Genomic DNA, 25957 nt, shown 5'->3' with positions numbered 1-25957 from the left:
AGCTTTAAAATTATTACCCAGTTGTTGAGATGGCCCAGGTGTGGAAATTGAATTTTGTGATAATTTGAAAGCAAATAAGTGTGGTTCAAAGCACCCGTCACTTTGAATCTATCACTCACTCCTCCGCCCATCATTGAGTGCCCCCCGCACGTCGGGACCGTGCAGGTGCTGAGCTCTACGGCACCAGGACCCGGGGGACTGTCCTGGGAGCACTGATGTCACACAAGAGAGGAGAACAGGCTGGTGGCCTGCTGCGGCTGCCACCTGCACCGTGGTTCAGCATATGAGAGTCAAGCGATAGTTACCAAGCTTCCTTGTGGGTTGTTTTTAAACTTCTCATAATCTTTCTTGCTCATGGAAACAAAGATGTCGGCCAGTATACCTAAGGATGCAGAGATGCCCTGCAAGGGAAACACAAGCAAGTGCATGGGACTCCCGTCAGTGACTGCTCCTGGTGTGGCCCCAAGGCAACCGCTAGGCCCGCGCACGGACTGTTCTTATTATTACTGTCATTGTTGTGACACTAGAGATACTTTTAAATTGGATGCAGAGGACTTTAAAGACCATGACTCCCGAGGGCCCCATATAAACTGTTTCCTAGCCGAGCTCGACCGGATTGCCAGCAGACTGCCCACACTGCTCGTCCTGAAGCCCTGGCCCAGGCGGGGTCAAGCTCTAGCCCTGCCGTAGGCTGTCAGCAGCTCAGGACATGCAACAACCTCCGCAAACGAGAAGGACCCCAGAGTCACAGAGAACAAGTGTCAGGCAGGAGAGCAGACTCTGCTCTGTTTCTCGAGTGAAGGTGCGACGTAAACAATTAAGTCCCGTCTTTGCCATTTGACTCAGGAAACGATTTTACATACACACAACTTGGCTATCTCAGCTCTGCTGTGGAATCACGCAAAGGCTAAGTACATAATGAAATAGACGCATGACTCAGTAGAAATAAGTGTACAAAGGGATAGTTATAAATGAATAGAGAAACAGTGACTATAGGCCAGGAGTCTGGCCTCAATGGGAACAAAGCAGTCCCGGGAGGAAGTCAGCAAATGGTCTCGGCCCGGCGCCCACGTGGAATCAAGACAAATATTACCAATGAAACTGATATGCGATAAACTGAATGTTTATCACCCAAGACAAACAGAGGAAGGGAGAGAAAACACACACAACCCACCTTTTTATCTGGCTGAGGAAGTGTCACATACCCTGCGATTGAGGCCTGTATTAACTCCGCTGCTTCGCACCACATCCCTGAAAACATGGGGACACGAGACTGCTAGTGCCTGTGCTCTCAAGACAGAAAATGCCTTGAAAACTAAAGAAAGGAGCTCCATCAACTCCTGTCAAGAAGTTTAGGGCTGGGTCGGATCGACAGTGGTCAGCAGACAATAACCCTCTTCCTGGCTGGTTTAACAGGTGATCTCCCTCCACAGGGGAGCAGTAGGAATGACTGCGTATCACATGCATGATACATGTAAGTATGCAAATAGCCACCTCCCCTACAGACAGTAATAATAACTACCCGCCTCTGTTAAATTTTCAAACAGTATAGTTTGCATTTTAAAGTATTATCAGGGTTCTGTAAACTTTGCTTGAAAAACTCACAAGTGCCTGTGAGGCATGAGCAGGGAAGGCGTCAGGGTAGGTTTAGAATAAGGCGTCGCCACATCATGGGGTCAGATGCCAGAACTAACACCGAGGACCCCAGGTTAGTGCTCACAACATACAACTGAAAATTCCCTCTCGAGACTCAACAGAAAGTGTTTGTTTCATTAATGTTCACAACACTCTGTGATCTTAAACGCCCTTCCCTTCCCAGTGAGGACACTGGGGGGGGCGAACGGTGTTAACCAGACACGGCACGGACCCCAGGGCCAGCGGGCAGGCGGCCGGCGCGGTGCCCACCTAGCTTCTGCAGGACTTGCCCTCTGACCTGCAAGCAGACTGCCTGCACCAGGACCCTGTCGCTCTCATTTCTGTACAGCCAGGTGCCTATAATAACACAGGGAAAGAGAAAAGCATTTTTGGTCTGGAATTATTAAGGGTGAAATACACTGTTTTCACAGACGCCTTCATGAGCACACGTGACATAGACTCGAGAGGCAACCTCTCCTCACACAAAGAGTAAGGTCCAGACCTTTGTTAAGGCCCAGGAACGGGTCCTCCCTTGCTAACTGCGCGGCCACCCCTGCCTCACCGCGTCCCTCCTAAGAGTGGCTGTGGCTGTGGCCTCTGCCGGACCCGCTTCCCTCCGGCTCCCGAGGAGACCAGCTCCCTCTCCTTCCCAGGGTGTCGGCCTCACTGCTGTTGCCTCCAGGGCCTCCCAAACAGTTCGCTCACAGCATTACTGCCCGGGCTGCCTCGAGGACGGTGGGGTCAACCCCATCCACCCAAAATGTGCACCAGGAGGGCAGGAAAAGGTCCAGGCCTCACAAAATGAGCCTTTCTGAAAAGCACAGGGCAGGCACCGGGCAGCCCAGGGGACTCAGGCGAAGGCCTGGTGAGTGGCTTTGGTCTTCATTGTGATGAGGGTGTGGGGCTGGGTAAAGGCCCCCACATGCTGGGGTTTACTGATGAGCGAACGCCAGCCTGTCCAGACGGGCAAAGTGGGGAGGCGAGGCAAGTGCCCGGAAACTGCCAGTGTCACACCCACTGTTGCACCCTCCTCACTCCTGTCTCCTCACCCTTTGTTTTCGACCTGTGTCTACCCCTGGGGTGTGCGTGTGTGCCGGCGTGTGTGCGGGCTGGGAAGTGTACGTGCTGTGTGTTAGTGATGCGGCCAGTATTTGTATTTCAAACTGCCCCTGGCTGGAAACGTTGGCGAGCTTCAAGGGCCTTACATCCAGCACATTGAGCTTAAACTTGACTGGAAATTGTATTCAACTTATTGGGAAATTTGTTGACCAGAAATTCAGACAAAATATCTGAAGGCAAATGTGATTTGTTACCCAACCATTGGGGCTTTCTTTCTTTCATGTCTGATGGAATATCAGCCATGGCCGGGTGGCTCAGTTGGTTGGAGTGCTGTCCCAAACACCAAAAAGTTTGTGGGTTTGATTCCCAGGCAGGGCGCATGCCCGGGTTGTGGGTTTGATCGCCAGTCGGGGAGCATATGGGAGGCAACCTACTGATGATTCCCTCACATCGATGTTTCTCTCTTTCTCTCCCTTTCCCTCTCTCTAAAATCAATAAAAAAATATCCACAGATGAGGATTTTAAAATGTATATTAAAAAAATATTGGGTCATTAAGTTGTTTTAAACAGGAACCCTGGAGGAGAGGGTGGAGACTGCTGTGAACACACTTTACCTGTTGCTGTGTTGTTGCTGATGAGGCTGCTCAGGACACGCTCCGCTTGTAAAAGTTTCCCTGAAAACAAGCAAATGAGCCTCTCAGTCAGCGTGAGCACTCGCTTCAAACACCACTGGCTGTCGCAGCCCAAGGCGATCAGTCACGGGGGGACCACAGCTGCCCTGGGAAACGTTCTGTTTCAAAGTCTAAAATCAATAACTGCATCGTGTATAAAACGAAGAATAAAGATGAAGCTTCAGGATTGTTAAGTGGGAGCTGAGTGTCTGAATGGCAGTCGCGTCCTCTCGGAAGTCCCTCCTTCAGGCTGTGGCTTGATAAGTGAAGACAAGCCTTCCAGGAGCACGGCGTCGGCTGAACAGGGCTGTTTATAGGATTTGTTATCAGGAGGGAGTTTTTAAGGGGGAGGGAGGTTCTTACTAAATTTTCCACTTACATTGGTCACCATCACGTAGGAGGGGCCTCATCTACGGATGGCTGTCTCTCCGAAAGTGGGAAACAATCATTTCTCATCTTTTCCATCCCTCCTCTTAGTCATCCATGACCTGGCCCCTGGGACTCCTTGGACATCATCACAGTGGCCCCCTTACTGTCCCCTCAACGTGCCAGTTCACACTTCGTTCTTTGTACTTGCGTTACTCTCATCTGGAATCTGTTCACCTTAAATCTCTCCAGGGCTCCCCGCCTTCCCCTCTGCCCCTGCTCAAATTGACTGTCGGCTAAGGCCTCCCCTGACACTCATTCAGTTGCACCCGACATGCACCTGGCTGTGCTGCACCGCATTTCCAGTATGGGTCACACAACAGCTCCTCTGCAATGGGGCCCTGCTGTCCCTCCACCAGGGGCTGGAGGCACTGTTTATTTCCCTTCTCCTTCAGCTAAACTGTCCCTGTGATGTGCTGTGACCAATGGGATGTGGTGGGAGCGACACCGTACCTTTCTAGTCTGGGCATTCATAGGTCTGACTCTTCATTTGCTTCTTGGAACCCAGCCCCGGGGCTTGAGAAAGGGGAAGCAGCCCCATGGGAGGCCCATGTGGAGAACAGAGGCCCCCAACAGCCACACTGAGCCCCAAATTCACCCTTAATGACTGAATTTTAGATTAGCTTGGGTATTTACTAAATTCTTTGTTAGCTGTTGCCTTTTGTGCTCCCACTCCATTTTTGTAGGATCAATTTCTCCTTAGCAAAATACACCCCTCAGTGAGTGCCCGTGTGTGTGTGTGGGGGGGGAGCTCTTGAGAGTAATAAACAGTTTTAGTCTTTGTCTGAAAATGTCTATTTGTCCTCACTTCTGAATGATCATTTTTGCTGGGTATAAAATGCTAGATCAAAAGCTATTTCCTCTTATGTTTCATGGAGTTCTGGACTGTGTTGTTGATGATAAGATGCACTTTGTAAGTCTAAACATATATATAAATAACTGGTCTTTTCCGTTTCCTTTAAGATTCTCTCCTTGTTTGATTTTTTTATAGTGTACCGCGCTGTGTCTAGGTAATTTTTAAAGAAAAGTTTTGTTCAAGGTTGGATACATGTCTTCAGTGCACAGACGCTTTTCACCAATTCCAGGCAGTCCTCCGGGCAGTTCTATTATGCTCAGTGCTTTTTTGCTCTCTTTTCTGAGTTTTTTAAACTTCCCTGTCATATTTATACTTAACTCTCTGTGCTTCCTTCTAGTTTTTCTTTAAACTTCCAGTTCTGTAATTTTCTCTCGCACTGTTAGGCCTGCTGCAGGAATACATTTAGGGGGTTGGGACACCTGAGAAACTGTCCCTGGAACATTATCTTCATTGCCGCACCAGGTGGGCAGACAGGCACGTGGTAGAATCTGCGGATAGTCCCTAGCTAGTCACGTGAGGCCCACAGAACTGCACCCCGAATGTCTTCTGGGGGGAGGGGGGTTAGAAGCACAGAATCTGAGCCCCCAGACCTATTGAGCAGGACCTGCATTTTAGCAAGTCTCCAAGTGATTCACAGGCACATGGAGTCTGGGAGGCAGTGCTGGGAATACTGTCATGGGTGACTTTTTGTTACTGGTCTGAGATGAGATTAAGTGAAAAACAGGAGAGAGGATTTTAGAAATTTTTATAATCGTTTATCAAAGTAATTGTGTGACTAGAACCATGTGTCACAAATGGTTAGAGTGTCCTGAGCAGGCGTCTGCTGGTCTGACCTGTGTTTCAGGCACTGTCTGTGTGACAGGAGAGGGTTCTGCACTTGGCCAGCCTTCCTCATGGATGGAGCAGAGTCTGGGCTGTTAAATGGGGGGGAAGGCGCTGTCTCAGAGTTTCAGGCCACAGTGAGCTGAGCAGGCCCAGGGCAGTCCCTCTGACCCTTGAAACCCACCACATGACTGCTGGAGCTTTGGGATATGTTTGGGGAGCAACAGGAAGGCCGGGTCTAGGGGCCATCAGGAGGACCTGCTGTCCCCTCAGTGCACCTTTATTCCTCCTGTCGCCCCTATAACAAAGCACATCCCCCTGCCTCTGCATCCAGAACTAGGAGCCTCTCCTTCCAAGACAGCACCCTGCTCTGGGTCCCTCTCACTGGGATGCCCAGTGTAGGTGGTGGCTCGAGAGGTGTTTGGGGCAGAAGTTTACAAATAAGCACTAAACTCTAAGGCTGTGTGTATGTCTCATGTGGCATCCTGATCATGTCTTTGAGGGTCTGGGACTTTGATTTCGGACGCGTGACGTGAGCACACTGCTCCTGTGGCCACTGATGCCAGCTCGTCATCAGACAACTCTCTGTGGAGCAGAGCTCTGTGGAGACAGGACAGAAATAACAAAACCAACAAACCAGCCAAAGCAAAAGGATGAATTTGGCCATGTGAAGTGAAGCTGTGAACACGCCTGCTCCCCACAGGACCCAACTGCCATGTTGCGCCACAACCACACCATCACCAGGGAAGGTGCCACGTCCACAGTGTCCCCACAGGGCTCTGCCGACACATCATTGCCACTCCTGCCATCAGAAGGAGCGTTGGTCGTTAGGGTTCCCTCATACCTCAAATGTTATAAAATGTCCCAAATCAGAGACATTTAAAGGAAGGAATTTTCCCCAAGGTCAACTCTGTCCCCACAATCCCTCTAGAAAAGTAATAATAAGACGTGGGCTCACTTTAACCCAGCTGCAAAGACCTGAGCGAGTGGGCTCGGTGTTTGACCAGTGTGTGTGTCCTGTCCTGGTCCCTCGGCCCCTCTCCGCAGTCAGCACTGACTGATGCTATAGTTAGCACGGCTCCTTGTCAAAGGAAGGCCCCTCCCCTCCGGCCCTCTGCTTTACATCCTGAGTGATAGAAGGCCGCATTTCCCATTTCACTCACAGGGACAGGGGGTAAACGGTACTTTGAGGAAATCAGGTGCAGTGCCAGGGTATCGAGTGATGGGAAACCCTCGGATTACCTCAGTGTGCTTGTCAAGGGCCCTCCAGAGAGGAGACAGGCCTGCTAAGAGAAAGCAGCATTCTAATCTGCTCTTTAAAGGCTCCTGGTCAAAAGTACAGCAATTCAGATCCCCTTGTTTGAAAGCAGCAGGACGGATTTGTTAGAAGACAAAAGCTCCAATTAGTATTTTCCACACCCTTTCACAATTTTCTCTGCTGCTCTGGCTCTGAGTCCCTTACGGCAGGTCTTTGTGCTGGGGGATGAAGGCGGCGGCAGGCCTGCCTCACCCTCAGGGCCAGGGGGCCCCAGGGGCGGCCCAGGGTGGGAGGGGCAGGGTGTGCCTACCTGCACTGAGCGACACTCGGGCCTGGCGAATGACCAGCTGCGGGGCCATCGGTGTGGCGGGCCACAGCTTGTGCAGCCCCTTGGCCACCTGCAGGAGTTGGGGGGACATGTCGAGCCTGTACAGGAGCCTGTCACTCAGGAACAGGATGGCCGCCGCGGTGGCACCGTCCCGGGCGAGGATGGAGGCCTTCAAGGACACCTGGGGGACAGGCAGGGACACTGTGAGCCCGAGAGAAGAAGTCAGTCCTGGGACAAAGCCTAGGCTTCTGGGTGTTTGTATCAAACAAGAAACACTATTGGGCGCCTGAGCCGAGAGCAAAAAAGAAGGAAAGTCCAAGAAAACTGTGGGATACATCCCCTTCATGCCCCCATTCCATTCCATTCCTAAAGTTACAAGGCAATAAAACGTACTTCCAAACACACAAGGCAGACATGAACAACGCCCCATGTTCCCCGACTCCTCCCTCCCGCGCCCGTCCCTTCCCGGCTCCCGCCTGGCCGCACGCCCGGGCCCGCTGTCCCTTCTCTCGGGAGCGAGCTCACTGACGGAAGGGCTCCTCTCTGCTCTTCACACCCGTCTCATCCGAAAAGCCACCCTATCTGAGAAACATGGAAAGAAGCAGAAAGCCAGGGGAGCGAAGGCACATTCATGGGCTACAGCAGACTGAGGACCCAAGAGTGACGATGGACGCACGTCAGCCCCCGAGTGCGGTTCCCCAGGTGTGCGTCTCCTCTTTGTCCCGCGTGTGTCTTCATAATAAAATACACCCCGGTTTGTGAGTTTGCCTGAGCCCCTGTTCCTTCCAGCTGAAAAAACCCAACTAAAACCAAAGTGCTCAGAACCCTATTGGGCTCCGTCAAATAAACCATCACTCTGAAGAACACAAGTTTTAAATGCAAACAGTTCATTCATAAAATGTAGGTTCAAATGGAAAGAGCCCTGGCTGGCGTGGCTCGGTTGTCATGCCCAGGTTGTGGGTTTAATCCCCCGTCGGGGCTCATGCAGGAGGCAACTGATCCATGTTTCTCTCCCACACTGACGTTTCTCTCTCTCCCTTCCTCTCTCTCACATCCATAAACAGATCCTCGGTGAGGGGAAAAAGGGATGGAAAATAAATTGATGGTTTATGTCTGTCCAGCTGTTTAATGAGGACCCTCTGATGGAGGGGCCTTCCCCTGCTGGGCACACAAATCCTGGTCTCTGGCTTCTGCAGAACTGGTGGCTTCTATTACTGCCAGGCCCCCTAGTATTTCATTTAATTTCACTGTAACTAAACAATCCAAGTACTATAAGGAAACTGAGGCTGAGAGGCTACAAAGTTACAAAGTCAGAAGGGTCGGGGTGGGGGGTGTTATTGTGGTCAAAACATAAAATTTACCACCTTAAGTACAGCTGCAGTGTTGAGTGTATTCACACTGCTGTGAATCAGACCTCAGGGCTGTTCCATCCGGCCACACGGAGCGCCACACCTGTTAGAGACGCCTCTCTCCCTGTCTCTCCAGACCCTGAAAAACTACCATTTTACTTTTGTTTCTATGAATTTGATTATTCTAGGTACCTCATATAATCAAAGTTACACAGTATTTATCTTTTTGTGACTGGCTTATTTCATGGGACATAATGTCCTCACGGTTCATCCATGTCCTAGCCTGTGATAGGAAACCCCTCCTTTTTAGGCTGAACGATATTCCCTTGTATGGATGGGCCATGTTCTGTGTCCATCACCCACCGATGGACATTTGGGTGCTCCAGCACCTTGGCTGTTGTGACGAGTGCCGTGACGAACATGGGGTGTGCAAATAGCTTTGAGATCCTGCTTTCAGTTCTTTTGGATAAATGCCCACGTTTCCTAAGTGTCTGTGTCTCAGTGACTTCATCTGTGAAATGGGATCATCTCTACATGCTACGCTGTTTCAGGCTTAGTGGAAATGGAGATCAAATGCTCGGCACAGAGCCTGGCTTGTTGTGGGTACTGAACCAATGGCAGGGAACAGTAGGGAAAACATAGGGAAAAAGTTAGTTCTCCCATCCTCAGTGTTGTGTGTAACACAACAGCAACGAGCAAAGATAGTCTCCTAAGTTAATGTTGGTGGCATTTCAATAGATGAAAAAGGAAATAATAGCATCTGACATCTATGAGGCTTATTTCAGAAAATGTCTGAATTTCCAATTTTTAAAAATACCTTTCTTCTGTTCACCCATTCTGAGGAATGAGGTTACTGGAAACCAAGAAGGAAGGGTGGAGGCACCCTCTCGCCTGCACGTGTGGGTGGCTCTTGGCAGAGTCCAGTGGGGACCCTGCCTGCCCGCACCTGTCAACAGGCTGCAAACACCACTCCATCCCTCCTGAGCTCCCGAGCCTCTGAGCGGAGGACATGGCCTCATCTGTTTCCCCTTCTATTCTTAATAGATCGGAGCACAAAAGCCTGAGAGAGGGTGACCTGGCGGACAAAGGCCCTTTGAGCTCCTTGGAAAGTAGGTTTGGAGGAGAGGGAAGGGGTCCAAGTGGCCCTATTATTTCCACTTGCACTAATTAGACATTTTTCTGTCAGCCATTGAGCACTGCTGAGAGGCCAAACTCACTGAATTCATTTCTAAAGTGTTTACAGAAGTTTGCATCTGTTTGTGTCTCTTCAGGAGGAAAATAAGCACTTCAATAGCATTGTGGGAACCCTGAAGGAAGCCCTTCTGAGGGCCCGTCCCGCAGCTGCATAGCTCAGCTCCCTTCGGGCCAGGCCCAGCAAAGGCTGGGGCGCAGGGGGGTCAGCCCGTGAGGCTCTGTCCTCTCTGGCCGTAGGCTTCTCTCCCTCTCTGACTGGTGCCTGCTGGGCAGGACATGAAGATTTGGGGGGTTTCATTCTCATGGGCCAGCAGCCCTCTGAGAAATTAACACCCACTTTCATTTGCTGCCAAGGACAGGATAGTAAATTCCTCGGCAGCAAAGCAGAATCCAGTAGCATCCTGGGAACGTCCCCCAGGGAAGCCAGGAGCCCTCCGACTGCAGCCTGGAGCAATGAGAGAGGCCCCAGTGTGCGACAGGGGGGACACGGCCTGGTTCTGCACAGCCAGATTAACAGAAAGAGAGCCCCGCCCCCAAAGGCAGGCAAAGAAACCCCCCCCCCAGCTCACTGTCCGCGGGGCAGCCTGGGAGACGTGCTGTGGGCGTGGAGTCTGACCGGTTCTCTCTGTTCTGGCTTTTAGGCCTGCGGCTGACCTGCTGTCACGTCAGCGGACCCGAAAGTGTGACCTTGCCTCAGCTGGTAGGAGCATCTTCCCGTACACGAAAGGTTGTGGGTTCGATCCCCGGGGGGCGCGTATGAGTGGCAGCTGATCTATGTTTCTCTCTCTCCCTCCCTTCCTCTCTCTAAAATCAGTAAACATATCCTCGGGTGAGGATTTAAAAAAGAAAAGAAAGCACGATTTTTTTAGATAGTGTCACAGTAACAGACTTTAGTGTTGACGCAGCACCAGGTAACTCAAGTTTGAATAAACAGGAAGGCCATTCCTTTAGCTTCCCTGGGTCTCGCTGAGCGGTCGGGCTTAAATGGACGTACATGGCGGCAGTGAGGGGCCTGCTGGGCGTCTGCAGGGACAGGCCCGCAGCTGTGCACAGACATGCACCACACCCTTCACATCTGCCTTCGGGATGGGAAATTCAGGTTCTAATTGAGTCTAAGGCACAAGGGGAACTTCAGGGCTGGGAGGCTGAGTCGGGTGGTAAAGGAATTAAACTCCACAATGAGATTTTAATACACAATGATTGAAAAAATGCTAAAGAGCCTTTCTAAGGGCTTTTGCTGAACAGTAGCAAGGAAAAGTGTGCCGTTTTCATGGCTGCCTGCATTAGCGCCCGCCGCTCCCGATTCCTAGCATCAGTGTGTGTCCCAGCGATGGGCTCAAAGCCCTGATGTGCTCACAGCAATGACAATGGCAGCTGATCTCAAGGGGGTGGGGTGAGGGGACTCAGAACAGAAGCCATCTGGCATTGCAGTTGCCAGGAGCAGAGGAAAGGGAAATTATGGCTGCAGAGCAAATTGGGAGGGTGCGATGTCCCAAGGCGAGGAATCAGCAGAACAAACAAGTGAGAAGTGATCGGCTCCTGCAGAGCTATGCGCCAGCCGCAAATGCGAACAAGCGTCAGCCGTGGCGCCGGACGGGGGGTCTACCTGCTGACGTGTGGCAAGGAGGAGAAGCACGGAGCTGTCCCCAGGTGATGCCCGGGAACTGTTAACATTTAACTGGCCCTTCCTTTGCTTCACCAGGGCAACATGCAGCTCACACACTTTTGGAAAATGGTTGCAATCTTCTCTGTCTCAGAGCACTTTGTGTCATCCATCACGACTCTTTCAGGCCCACCAGATCTACTGTGAATGATGCCAGCTATGTGTTTAAAGAAAAAGGGAGCAGCACCAAAATAGACAACCACCTAAGTACCCTAGGCTGTGCAACGGCACACCTGACCTCTGTCCTGGAGGTTGCTAAGGCCGTTGTGACTCCATCATCACCCTTGGTGACTTCACTTCCTCACCTCCAACTCTTTTTTAAAAATATTTTTTCATTCATTATTAGAAAGATAGGAAGGGAGAGAGATAGAGGGATAGAAACATTGATGAGAGAGAAACATCAATCAACTGCCTCCTGCACGCCCCCTACTGGGGATGGAGTCCACAACCCGGGCATGTGCCTTGACCGGGAATGAAACAGGCGACCTCTTGGTTCATAGGTCGATGCTCAGCTGCTGAGCCACGCCAGCCGGGCTCTTTCTTAAATCTGGAGCTCTCCACCAAACCCTCCGCTGAACGCATTCTTTAAGGTTGCCCACAACCTCCAAATCCAATGACTCAAACTCCTAGAAGCATTTGGTGGTGACAGCCATCCCTCCATTTTCAGTCCAGTGACATTTCATACTGTCCTGGTAATTCTGAAAATATGTCACAGTTGTTTTTTGATGCCCTGGTATTGAGATCCAGATACAGGCCTGAATACTCTATTTGATCTAAGCTTCTGTCTGTCTCACCTTATAACTACAACTATATTATGTTCCATCCATCTAACTGCATAACTATACTATATTCCATCTGGCCCTACGCTACGTCCTTCTGAGAGGTAGCTTATAGGATGACAACAGCTACCATTTATTAAGTGTCAGGCACTGTTCTAAACATCCCATGTGATCCATTCACTTCATTCTCAAATAACTCATGAAGCAGGTACAGTCATTGCTGCCACACAGAGGCAGGAGATGGAACCCACAGCTTAGGCAAGTTGTCCACAGTGACGGGACTAATGAGGGACAGCCCTGGGACTCAGACCCAGAGTGCTCCCAAGTCAGCTCCCTCAACCTTGACCTGCACTGCCTTCGCTTCACCAAGACTGTCCTTGTTACCAAAACCTTCTCCGGGAGTTGTGGCAGATGGAGGATACCAAGGGAGCCGTGCGGACCCCATCGTCCTGATGGCTTTTTAAAAAATATGTTTTTATTGATTTTTTTTAGAGAGAGAAGAGGGACAGGAAGAGAGAGAGAGAAACATTGATCAGCTGCCTCCTCTACTGGGGATTGAACCCGCAATCTGAGCATTGCCCTGACCCCGAATAGAACGAGCGACCTCTCAGTGTACAGGGCGATGCTCAGCCACTGAGCCACACAGGCCAGGGCCCAAGGTCTTCCTACTTAGTCCTAAAGTCATAATTGTCACTGAGGGGATTAGGGGCAGAATTGTGCCTGTCGTAGTTTTAACAGCTGGGCACACATGGAGAAACCAATGGAACCATTTATCACTGTCCAATTTTCTAATTCAAGAGAATCACATTCATATAAACACAGTAGACATAGATGTTTAATCAGTAAGGATGAGCCTTGTCTTAATAGAACCTTATTTAAAAATCCCAGACAACTGAGCTGTGGAGTGTGAACGTGAGAAATGATCTCGGTGCTGGCATCAACACAGTCTTCAAGCTTCGCTGTCATATTCTTTTTTTTAAGTCTCACCCAAGGATATGTTTATTGATTTGAGAGAGACAGAGAGAGCGGGGTTAAACCCCCACCCAGGTACGTGCCCTGACAGGGAATCGAACCTGCAGCTTTCTGGTGTACAGAACAATGCTCCAAACCACTGAGCCACCTGGCCGGCTGTGCTATATTGTTGAAGGCTGAGCCTTCCAAGACTCCGCACGCGCCCCTCTGGCTGCAGTCTGCTCCGCCTCTCACCCCTCTGGGTGAGAGGCTGAGGCAAAGGAAACGTCCAATTGCTGAACTCACAACGGCTTGTAAAGCTGCTTGGGACTGGACTCTGTCACTACTAATCCTATCTTATTGGCTGAGACAGTCACATGGCCTAACGTGTGAGGACTGAGGAATATGTTTGGAACACCCGCCACATGTTACGTGGTCAACAAACGAGAGGCCGCCCAACAGGTAGGACTTTGACGAAGTGTCTCTATCATGGCGGCCAGTTTTCCAGGATGTGCGCTGGGCCTTCTGTTTCCTTTGCATTTATGCAGAGTTCCAAATCACATGTCTTGTCCATGTCGATAATAAAATTTTGCGGAGTGAAGGAATGAGTAGACAGTTTGCATTCACTTTGCTTTCTGCATCCTGGTGAAAAAGATCTAAGCTGGTGAAACCCGCAGCTCGGAGTTGAAGATGGACACGTCATTCGAGAGAATCAGCTGCTGAGGGACTCATGGTGCAGGCAACACTGATCACTGCTTCTGAATCCTGTTATTAATATGAAAGCTGGATCCTGGAATAAATGGTTCTCAGATTTTAACCCAGGGCTTCTTCATGGAGGGAACTGAGCTCTTTCCGCTGGTCCCCACACCACGTATCTCTTTTCAACACAACAGCTCGCTTCCTAATAAATTCTTTCTTTAGTTACCACTTCCTAAAATCACACTAGAGATGCTTAAAAATTCCCCTGCAATCTTGTAATGACTAACTCTTATATTCACCCATGTTTATTTATGTTTTAATTCTTGATCCTTTAATATTTTAGATAGTTCAACAATAAAAATATCCACAAGTTAAAGCACCAAGATGATCTGAAGAGACATACAGGGAAAAGATTATTCTGGGAGCTAAATTTATCAAACTTTATATATCCACAGACTTTTCACCCAAAATAGCATAAGAAAACAACTAAGCATTTATTTTTTTGGTCTCTCTTGGAATAACAGCATGGAGGCATAGATAGTCCCCCAAATATCTGTGGCTGAAGGCTGTCAGGTTACCCAGGACCACAGTTGTGAAGCTGAAAAGAAATAGCAGGAAGACCCTCATTCTGAGCCTGCTTCCTCTCCGTGGACAGTTCTTCAGCTCACCTGTCACAAAACTGCCCCGTGGAGGAGCCACTCTAACCTCAGGCTCCCTCCCGCCTCCTCCCTCTGCAGATTTGGCTGGAGCCCTGCCAGGGCGTGGTCACTCCAGGTGTCACAGCATCTTCCTGGCAGCTCAGCCCTAACTGGCAAGACCGGCAAATCCAAGCACGCCCTGTATCAGCCTTTTATAAGTTGTACTTTTATATTTTCTTCTCACTGTCTAGAAATTGTTTTTTCCAGAAAAGTGAAAGTTACTGCAAACAAAGGTGGCATCACACTGTGGCAGGGCCTGTCCCGGGGCCCTGCGACCGCCTGACACAGAAGCTAAATGCCTTCAGTACTTTTGAGAAACCATCAAAGGTTGTGCTGAATGATACTTGTAAGAGCCTCACTGTTCGTTCAGAAATGGAGACGCCTTTCTCCCGCACTTGAAAAAATCACTCCTGCTTTTCATCTCCCCCTCTCAGAGTGTAAACATTGTTTTGAGTGAAAAGAGCTGAAGGAGAGCTTACTTTCCCTTGAAATTTTATTTTTAAATAAGAGAGGGAGAAAATCCTTTTCTGACTAATACTAATAATACAGGTCAAAGTGCCAGGCGATACACAATTACATGGAAAACAAAACCGGTTCCCCCTCGTTCCCACAGCACAAAGGCCTTGGGATATAAATCACCGATGAAGATGAAATAACGCTTCAAAGCTGAGGGGCATTTCTGTGGCCACGGAGACAGTCAGATGATGGTAACCCTGGACAGGAGGGCGTCCCTGAATAGTCAGAAACTAGCATGAGGCAGGACTTGAGGTCCCCCAGCCTGCGACCCCGGGGCATGCTTTGTCTCCCCAGGGCAGCTGCAGTTATCCACAGTTTGAGCAGCGTCTCGGAAAGGACCCACCTACCTGGGGAGAGGCACAATACAGAAAACATTGCCCAGCTATTCCAGCTGCATTAATCTCCCAACTCCCAGGTTTCTGGGGCATCCATAGGTGTTTTTGGGGGAGACTAGTTTTGTGTGGCTGTGAGGGTGGGTGGCCCCTGCCATAAATTTCTGCCTGTGGCCATGTTGGGACAGAGATGTTCGTCATGCTCTGTTGACCCTGATTGTTAGCTATAGTTATAAAAAATATTAATCATGTTCTGTTAACCGTGATTGTTCTGTTCCAATTAGGAAAAGCACTTTCTGCCCGGCCTGCGTGGCTCAGCGGTTGAGCATCGACCTAGGATCCAGGAGATATCGGTTTGATTCCCTGTCAGAGCACATGCCTGGGTTGTGGGCTCGATCCTCAGTAGGAGGCGTGCAGGAGGCAGCCGATCAATGACTCATCATTGATGTTTCTACCTCTCTCTTCCTTCTTCTCTCTGAAATCAATAAAGACATATTATAAAAAATTTAAAAAAATAAAAATAAAAGAAGAAAAAGAAAAAGCGCTTTCTAACCTGGCTGGAAGTTGTACACCTGGGACATGGGAATTACCCCGGAATGCGGTCAATTCTCTTTTTCCGAGAACTGCCCATCATCATGGAAAGATTAACGGCCTCGTTCCCGAAACCATGGAGGCCCGGAGGCACCTGCCCTTTGCTTCCCCAGGCCTGTCATTCCTACTTCCCCATGTAATCTTTGTCCTTCTACCCAACATAAGCAGCTGATGTAAGCAGCTGACAGAGCAGGTTTTATGTGGATGGACCCCTGCTCTCCCATATTGCGGTAACATTGGAATAAACGCTCACATACGAGTCAGCCCCGTCTCTGCTTAACTGGCTCCAGTGGTAACGGGCAGCCCGAACCCACTGTTATCTAGCACAGAACACAAATAATCTTTCTTGATTAAGTTCAGCCTAAGAGAGTAACATTGTAAATGACCCTAAATTTCACCAACTCAGACACTATGGAAAATAATTGTTTATGACTTGCCTTTTTTCTTAAGCATCCATTTCATCTATTATTTGTGGAATTAACACAAAAACACAGTATTTACACTCTATGTGTAATGTTAATTTTAAAAATGGAGGAAAACCATTTTATGGGAAGGATTCATTTAAGGCAAAAAAATTACAGAAAGCTTAGATTTATTAAAAAAACTGTAAGAAAAGATAACAACTGAGAAAACTCAGCAGTCTAACATTTTTTATGTGAGAACAGAGCCTTACAATTGATGATTAAAAGCTGACATTCAGCTTCAGGAAAGTCTGATACTGAAACTGACGGCATGACAAGACTCACAGTCAAGGAACGTCCCCTGTTCCTCCCAGCGCCCGAGCTCCCAGGCTCCCAGCGCCTGTGACAGCGCAGTAGCTCCCTACTGTGCGCTGGGCCCTGACACCATAGGGAGAGCCAGCAGTCGTGGTTTCGTAATCTACAGCTCACTGAGTTTAGTCAAAGAAAATGATGCTCCAAGTGCAGAGGCTCCGGGTTACACTCAGGAGGCTGAAGAAGCCCAGGGGGCTGATGCGTGGAGCTGAGCAGAAGCGTCTTACATTCTGTCTGCCTCTGATTCCCCAGTGGCGACGTCAAGGCAGGAAGGGGACGGAAAGCGCGAGGAATAGTGAACCGACACCTGAAACAGCCTCACAGCCACGAGCCGCTTGTCTCCCCCTCACACTCGCCCCCAGAGGCAGCGGGACCTGAAGTCTTTCAGCTAATGTTACCCTCGCTGGTGACTTCAGGGTGGACCCAGGAGGAGCCCCGCGGTGCCGCTGTGTGCCCCGCCTCTCTCAGGCCACGTGGGAAATTCAGGACTTTCTAGGCCCAAAGGTCGAAGCAGGGGTCCTGCCCTCTCTTCCGTGGAAGCCTTGTCAAGTCCTCACAGGCCACCCAGCATCTACGGCCACCATCAGTCGCCGACCAATGGGAAAGAGGCTTCTATTGAAACTGGTGCCACCCCCTTCGCACAAGTCCCTTCCCCTTCACCTGGCCCCTCTCTGTCCAGTTCCCTGCTCAGGCTCCTGGCCTGTCCCCCTGGTCACCACCCCACTCTTCTCATCAGGACAGTGGCTCTCAGACGCTAGCACTGAAGTCATCTGAGGGCTGGTCTGATGCTGGCTGACAGACCCTCACGCCCAGAGCCCTTGGCCTGGTGACTGGACTGGGCCCAGGAGTGAATTTCCCTACATCTCCAGCGACGCAGCTCCTCTGTGCGAGGTCTCACTTCACCATCGCTACTCAAACCTGCGCTATCAGTGACTTAGTCGCCTTGGCCACACGTGGCTAGTTATGTAGAAATTGAAAAAAATAAAATAAAACTAAAGAAAATTCAGTTCTTCAGTCCTACTGGCCACATTTCAAGTGTGTAGGAGCCACGTGTGCCCGGGCCTGATCCGGGGGGGGGAGTCGGGGAGCAGAGAGCCTGTCTCTCGCCGCCAGGCGTCCTGCCAGGCCAGGCTTCCTGCAGAGCAAGCCCACCTCAGACCTCCTCACCTGGGGTCCCTCCAGGGAGAACCAGAGGGGACAGAGAAGGGCAGAACCACCACCACAGACCGGCCTGTCCCCTGGGCAGGGTCAGCGCCCTGCACGGCAATGTCCTTCTTGGTAAAGGGGGGTGATGACAGGAATAATTGCTGCAGGGCTGCATTTAGAATTGAACGAGAGGACACTTGCTCATGTGCCTTGCAAACTGCACAGTGATATAAGTTATAGTTACGACTGCGCCCTCACAGCCGCTAACACGAGCACCCTCACTCAAACCCTGGCTCACCCGCGTTTTCCCGACCCCCTTCCTTCGCCTGCAGCCCCTGTCTGCTTAGCCCAGTTGGTCTGTGTGTCTGTTTTTGGGGGGCGGAGAAGGTGGGGGCTTTACTGCTTCTAATAAATCTGCAAAGATGCTGTGATGTAGATCAGGGTCTTTCCTGGATTTTTGTTTTGAAGGCAAAGAAAATGTCTATACATTTATCTGTCTATGAAATAAAAAGTTTGGAATATTGTCATGGCTTGTAATTCCTGGTCTCCAGACAAACGTATTTTTATGTAAGAAAAAAATGCATATAAGCTAATACCCTCTCTTCCTGGACAGCCATCTAAGACAACGTGGGTAAGAAACAACATTTGCAAAAAGGAAGCCAGTGCCTCTGGGGCTCCCTCAGAACTGGAGCTGAATCCTGAACCCAGACCCGCCGGTCCTGGTCCTTCCATGGAGGCTCCAGTCTGGTCAATTCCCAGGGAGAGGGCTCAGGAGTATGCCTGTCAGTGGCTTTGACACGACGCTTCCTCAGCAGCCTGAATGGTGCGGAGACGGGGTGTAGACAGGACCCCAGCCCTCAGTAGCTCAGACTGCAAGTCACAGGGATGGAATAGTGGTGAGTTCATTTACAGGGTGGGGCAAAAGCAGGTTTACAGTTGTGAGTACGCAGAACACAGAGTTTATTCTCGTATTATTTATTAATTATTATATTATTTTCCATATAGACGACTATAAACCTACCTTTGCCCCCCCATGTTTAAGCTACCCAACTTTTAGAAGGTAGTATTTCGAAGCAAAAATGCATCATGTCAGGGGAATAAAAACGGCTTTTCTGGCCAGCAGATGGGTGAGTGTTTCAGGAGACAGGTGTCCCTGGAGACCCTTCTCCCCTCACTTATCTGGTTTCCCAACAGAGCCCCCCCCCCCACGATGCTTTTCTGAAAGCTGTTTCCCTCCCATTAGTCAACCTGGCTAAGGTGACCGAAAGGGGACAGGCTGTCTTATGCTTCAAAGAAATTCAATCTATTGCAGCACTTACGGCTAAACGCCTGGCTGGGGTCAGAGGAGCAGGTGGCACGGGTCTTCCTACCAGCAACTGTTGCAGGCTGGCGCCAACCACGTCGTGCAGGTCTGTCTTGTCCTCGGGGCCCGCGGCGTGTCTGTATTGCCACTTCTCAGGCACGAAGGGCCACTTCATGTCCTTTGCCTCCTGGAGGAGGGTCCTCAGCTCATCGGGGAATGAAGCTGGAAAGGTCAGAGTTCAGGTAAGGAAATGGCACTCAGAGAAAGGCTGTGATGAAGCGCCTCGGCGCAGCACCGCCTCCCCACGCCCGCGCTGGCCTGAGCTCCGTCCCGGCTGCCAGAGCAGGAGCTGCGGTGCGCCGCCTGCTCGGCCCTGCCCTGCAGGCAAACGGGGGCGCTCAGGCGCGAGGCGGGGTCCAGCAGGAAGCGAAGCGCCGCCGGGACTGCGTGAGGAGTCAGACAGGACGAGGGAGATGTGATTTTCCCTGTAAGGTGAGAGGGGACTGAGTCCAAGTGGCGCCTGGGGCCGCGCAGTCAGCCTTACAACAGCGCTCTCCGGACCTCGCGCCCCTCGCAAGCCCGAGCGCAATCTGAGGGGGCCTCAGTTCACTGTGAAATGCCCTTGCTTCAGCAGAGCAGGTCCCTTCAATCCCTTCACGCCACCAAACCCCCGCACTCACACAAGCCCACCATCTCCCACCCAAGCCTGGTAAACGCCCAAACGCCCTGGAACCTGAAGGTTTTTTCTTAAGTTTGATGCTCAAAGTGACCTGAAGTGACTGGAGGCCATTCCAGTTGTTTATCCTGCGAATGAAGGCGCCCAGCTCCCGCTGGAGTGCGGGCCTCTCTGCGGCACAAGCACCACGGCGCCTCCGGGCCCCCGGAACCTGCGGGCTCTGGGCGCGGGCCCTTCGCCCGCCCGCAGCTGCCCGCAGACTCGGCACCCGGCCTGGGCGCGCCGCCCGCGGCCGCGCCTCCCCTGCTCGCCGCTTCCATGACAGCTCCCAGCACTCGCCGAGCCCCCAAGTCTGACGCCAGGAGTCCGCCTGGACTTCTTGTTCTCTTCTCCTCTCTGAATTTAACTGGGTGTCAAGTTCTGTGGCTCTGAAATCCATTTTCTGTCTTCATTATCAGTAGTTCTTGTCTGTCCCGCTGCCTCCAGTCTTGCCCACCTGTGCCCTCCACATTGTTCACCCTCGTTTTTCCTAAGCCCAGGAGACCGGCATTGGCCGGCACCAAGTTCTTTAAGGGTTTACGCACCCGCTCGCCCTGTGTGGATCGCCCTCTCCCAACCCCTCTGAGATCCAGCTCAGGTCCACAGACCAGCATTCGAAGCAAACACTGCCACTTCCCTTCTGCCTGCCCTGCCTCCCGTGTCACTGAGGTGCCCACCTGAGCACCCCCAAACCCACAGGCCGTGCCCTTCCCAGGGCTCATCCCACTGCTCTGTGACCACAGCTTGTCTCCCTCGCCTGCCAGCTTCCTGAAGACAACATCAGGTCTCCTCACCTCTGCAAGTCACACCATCTGGCTAAAAGGAGGGTCCGTCTTATGGTGTGTCTGGCTCGTAAGGAAAGAAAACACATAAACCTAGATGTGGAACAACTGGGCAGAGGGCATCTTATCTTGAAAGGAGCACAAAGGACAGAGTACACAGCACTGGACTTCTACAGGTGCCTACAGGTAAAACTGTGCCTGCCTGCAAGCGCGCAGGAAGCCGACCCAGGACCTTTACGTCATCAACAACAAAGAGGTACGGGTGTGTGTTCCGTGGGAGCCCTACTTCTGCAAGGAGTAGCAAATTGCTACAAACATAAAGAAAAACGTTAAAAGCACATAAAAGGGACACACACAGAAGTGGAGGAAAATGCATCCTGATTAAAAGGAACCTGAGGAAGAAGCTTGTGTCCCAAAACTGGCTACGGAACGAATGAGCACCGCTGCACCTCGCCGGCTTGTGGCGGAAACTCCCCAAGCCCTCATCTGACACAGCTCGCAAACGAGGAAATGAGCAGAAAGCTGAATTCTTGAACAACGCAGGACAGATTTGTCAGCGTGAGCGCCTTTGTTTTACAAACGGCGTGGGAATTTACAACATGAGAAGCGCATTGATGGGGTGACCCTGATGGAAACCATAGACGTCTACGGACACTGATGTGGTGGCACAAAAGCCCAGTTTGTAAAAAAAAGTGTGTGCCACCATTGAGAAGTTGAAATCTTAATAATTGAAATTTACAGGCACCGGCCCACTCGGAGCCTTTGCTCTTGAACTAAACTGTTTCTTGTAGGCTCCTGTTTACTGAAGCCTAAAATGAGAACTGACAGCCATTCACTGCAACAAAGTGGGCTTCCTGCCGCCCTCCCGCAGCCCCCTCCATTCACACCCCAGACCCACTCATCTCCCCATCATCTGCAGGAGGAGAGAAGCGGGGCAGGGGAGGACCTCACCTCTGTGCCGCTGGTCCTCGCCCTGGTCCTGCGCGGGGGCCTCCCGGAGCAGGCGCAGCAGGTGCAGGCACTCCTGCAGGAGCTCAGCTGCAGCTCCAGCTCTGGGACTGTCCTCCATAAGGATGCAGCCCTTGGGTCCAGGCACTCAGACACCTAGGAGAAGACATCGATTCTTAATAAAGGAGGCCCTTCAAGGTGACTCACTGAGCATAGATTATCTATAAGACTCAAGCAAACACAGGAAGAAGCAGTACAGCCCTGGGGACTCTATCAGAGGACTGTGTGAACTCACTGCAGGGTCTGGTCTAGGTGGGCAGCACCTCAGAGGTGGACCCTGGAGTAGCCATTAGCCCAGGGACATCGGTGCAGTCACGTGGATCCTGAGGGAGTTACCATACCCTCTGATTGTGTGGCTCTGCACCCTTTGGGTCAGTGCCGTGGGTCCCAGGGACACCACCCTGACTGCCTCTCCAGAGCCTATGGGAAACTTCCGGCTAAAGGTCCTACAATTTGGACCAACGCCCACGGTAACACAGATTTCATACCCTCGGAACCCACTGCCGTATATCCCATGTGTATCCTTCCTGGCATTTGCACCAAGATAGGCAATGACAGATGCCACATATAAAGGTCTTCCCAGCCAGGCACACTCCCAAATAAGAGGGAAATGATTATTTCAGAAAATCCAGTTTCCTGGATCTATCAGGTGGATGGACGGGTCTCCATCCACTGCAGTTTAACACACATGTTGCTGACACACTTCTATCAATATGACTGTACTGTAGTGAGCTGTACTTCAAGAACAAATAACTTACTGACAATACAAAAATGCTTGACAAATACCAAAAAGTTATCTGATTAACAAATCTTTTTGTCTGTCTTCCCTTCATTAAAGAATATGTATCATAAACAACACAAAAGAAGTGATTCTCTTTCTGACTCTGCAGAATACAGAGTGGAGCCGCCGTCTGGTTTAGACACCTTGTAGGGCACGTAGAGTCTTGTTTCGAAAGCAAGAGACTCTGAAAGGGAAGAAAGAAAGACATACAGCTGCTGACTTCCAGCTCTCCATGCAATGAGGGAACCACTGAAATACTAAAGCGTGGGATTACCGTGCGGTGTTAGGACAGATTGTCTGCTAATACTCAGTGGCCTCACTTTAAGAAGTTGGTTTTAAATTTGAAATCAAAAGCAAGAATTTTTCTATCTTTTTTCTATTCTATGACTTAACAGGAACAGAAAATGAAGGGTGAGCTAACTGTGTAGTTTGTCTTTTTCATTCTAACCTGGTGGCATAGGTCAGTTGCTCTGAGTTTTAAAACACATGCCCAACACACATTCTGCGCAGAGTTCAGGATGCCATAGCCTGTTCAGTTACAGCAGTCCTGTGTCTGTTGCTGAGGAGCAAGCAGAGCTCTTGAAGACAAGACGACAAGGCTCCGCCGTTGGAAAGAGCGTCCGCGCGGCGAGGCCGTGAGGCGTGCTCACTGGAAGCGTTTAGGGCAAGTGTACATTTCATCTGCCTTCTGCTTGGATGTTTCAGAAAGGATTCCTGCCTGGACTGGGCTGTTGGACTAAATGGTTTTCAAAGTTCCTTTCGGCTGAAGTGTTTATTTGTCGGTGTTTTGTGGTACGAGCTGGGCATTCACTTGCCTTTCTATGAAAAGAACCTGGTCAAGAGCCATTTAGTGGAGCAGAGTGAGCCAGAGGCCATCAGCCCTCCCTGGAGCAGGCAGCCGGTGGCTGTGCTGGGAGGTCAGTGTGCAGACTGAGGCGGACACAGTCAAGGACGAGTTCGTCCACCCCTAAATTAAGGCAGGAAGGGGGCGCACGTCCCTAGGGTCATTTTTAAGGGCTTCATATAGAAAGAGAGATGTAAAGAGAAAATGTGAACAGCCCATGCCCAAGAGATAAAACTGCACTATCATAGTAGTAGCAGCATGTCACCTGTTATCTAAAGGCTGCAGCAGGGTCAGAGTTTTATGGGTGTGGGATCATCCTCTAAGGTAGAAAAAACGGCTTCCATTATTCCAGCAAACCAGAATAAATTTTAATTGCTCTGTTTCTGTAAATGTTTTGAACAGAGCAGCATGTAGTGATGAAAGCAGAACCCAGAAGTAGTGAAACAGGAACACGTGACAGTGTTCAGGCGGCTGCTGCCAACCGCCTCGTCCTGTCAACATTTACGGCACCGCTGAGGTTCACTTCCGCGTCTGCATTTTGAGGGGCTTTGTTGAAACAATTGTTGAAATCCTTTCAGGTCTGAAATTACATGGTTGGCAGCAACCTGGATAAACCAGGTTGTCTTACTGAAAAATTCCTGGCTCTTTTGCGAACCCATAGTATAATATTTTTATGCGTACTTTTCACTGTGGCTTAAAAATGTTGGCTCACCCGGCCGGGCGTGGCTCAGCGGTTGAGCATCGACCTGGGATCTAGGCGATCGGGGTTCAATTCCCGGTCAGGGCACATGCCCGGGTTGCGGGCTCGATCAATGGCTCTCTCATCATTGATGTTTCTCTCTCTCTCTCTCCCTCTCCTTTCCTCTCTCTGAAATCAATAAAGATATATTAAAAAAAAAATGTTGGCTTGAATCTTAGAAGTTGATTACTAAATAAATATATGTCCTTGCTTTTTTCCCCTCACTTGACACCCTAATACCTGATGTACAAGATCATCAGTCTCTTGTTTTGTCTGAGTGCTGGGAGAAGTAAGACACTGCATCTGTGCGGGGCAGCAGGACTTGACCTGAGCCTGAGGGTAAAGCTAGGGCAGGGCAGGGAGCCTCCCTGAGGGTGTGGTGTCTGAATTTAGCTCTGAAAGAGGCACAGTGCTTGACGAAGTGGAAGTGGTGGCAACACCCATGACACCGAGGAAACAGAGAGAGTGGGAGGAGGCCAGGCTGGCTGAGTGAGAGATGAAGGAGGGGGCTGACATGAGGTGAGGCTGGAGAGGTTAGCAGGGTTGTGTGGGGCTCTCCATGCAGGGTAAATAATTTTGTGTTTCTCCCACGAGTGATGGAAAGTACTGGTAGTAGTAGGAACATGACCAAATTTGCATTTGGAAAAGATCTCTGTGTTTTGGTTGTGGTGCACAATGGGGGGGGGAGAGCTGGCAGGTGGGTCGGCAGGTGGGAGACGGCAGGGCTCTGGACCAGAGTGATAGTATTAAAGGTACAGAAAGTTGGACAGATTTGAGAGCTGTTTAGGAAGTAAATGCAGCATTAATGTTAGTTGGATATGATGGTCTTAAGAATGAGTCCCAAATTTCTGCCTCGTCATAGCTCAAAACTGAACAGATGATGTTGCCATATTTGAGACAGAGAACACAGAAGAGATCTTCTAGGAAAAGACATAAACACATCTTCTGTTTTGTGTTTCTAGCAATAAGTAAAGTAAGGAAGAGAAAGCATACTGTCCAAAATAAGCAAGCAGATTTTAAGCAAGAAGTCATTTCTAACATAGGAGAGATTTTCAGGGTAATTAATGATGAGCACCTGTGGCTCCCCAACATGTCCCGAAGACATTCTTTATACTTTCTGAAAGTTAAAGCATTTCCCCTCTCCCTGTAGGATTTAGGAGAGACAATTGGAAGGAAATACTGTAACCTGAGAAACACTGGAACCCGACCATCTGTGCAGACTGTGAGGTGGAGCTGAGTCTGGGCCCAGGAAACCTTCCTGCAGGCAGCAGTCTTGCTGGGAGTTTTGGCCAGCTTCATTTATAAAATAATCATTTTCGATTTCAACATGTATCAGTTTTTGCCTCCAGAACTGTGACGCTCTGTGACCTGTACATTATTTCTAAATTGATTAATGGGAGTTTCCTGATACTTTTCATAATCTATGGATTTTTTCCTATTTTAATGCCCCCCCCCCCCATATTTTTTTCTTAAAACTCAGAAAGAGGCCAGGAAAAGCAATCGAACATATAAACAGATAGCTCTAGAACACTAGATGCCCGAGAGGGTCATTCGCACTAAGGCACATTATGTTCCCACACAGCCAAGTGGCCACGATCCATACATTCTGGGCTTGGTTTTGACACACGCCTGCTGTAGTTTTTAATGGATGACCTAGAATTAAGCGAGTGGCTGAGTTATAAGATGACTGACAAATCAGTCATTAAAAATAAGCAAATCAGGGCATTTTTCAAAGCTCCGTTTCTCTTGGCATTTGTGTTTGCGTCTTTCCCACTGGACAGTTAGTACCCGTGTTGGGGGCTGAATCAAGGAAAAGAAGAGAAGTCCAAGTGTTTTCCACAGTCCCCTGGGTGTCCCCTCTGTACTGCTCCACCGGCCTACCTGTTGGCATCCTGAGCCTGAAGGTGTGGAGAAGCATCAGGAAGGTCTAGCCCTGGCCAGTGTGACTCAGTGGGTAGAGAGTCGGCCAACACACCGAAGGGTCACGGGTTCAATTCCTGGGTCAGGGTGCGTGCGGGAGCCAAGCAGTTGATGTGTCT

At 50.2% G+C, this 25957-nt stretch overlaps 1 protein-coding gene across 1 annotated transcript in view; it reads right to left on the bottom strand.

Moving 5' to 3' along the window:
* ALPK1 (alpha kinase 1) overlaps positions 1 to 25917 on the bottom strand; it is a 35662-nt gene extending 9745 nt beyond the window's left edge. Inside the window, exons 1-8 of the mRNA XM_016221119.2 lie at positions 25800 to 25917; positions 21498 to 21650; positions 19117 to 19271; positions 7038 to 7236; positions 3309 to 3368; positions 1906 to 1992; positions 1175 to 1251; positions 306 to 401 (exon numbers count right to left, since the gene is read on the bottom strand). Coding sequence (XP_016076605.2) covers positions 306 to 401; positions 1175 to 1251; positions 1906 to 1992; positions 3309 to 3368; positions 7038 to 7236; positions 19117 to 19271; positions 21498 to 21615 — 792 coding nt within the window. The 5' untranslated portion in view covers positions 21616 to 21650; positions 25800 to 25917. The remainder of the gene's footprint in view (positions 1 to 305; positions 402 to 1174; positions 1252 to 1905; positions 1993 to 3308; positions 3369 to 7037; positions 7237 to 19116; positions 19272 to 21497; positions 21651 to 25799) is intronic.
* Between the last annotated feature and the right edge of the window lie 40 nt (positions 25918 to 25957).

Source organism: Miniopterus natalensis, chromosome 4, assembly GCF_054644295.1.
Source record: "Miniopterus natalensis isolate mMinNat1 chromosome 4, mMinNat1.hap1, whole genome shotgun sequence".
NCBI lineage: Eukaryota > Metazoa > Chordata > Mammalia > Chiroptera > Miniopteridae > Miniopterus > Miniopterus natalensis.
Note: the sequence above shows the minus strand (reverse complement) of the source record. Positions and strands in the feature narration are given on the sequence as shown.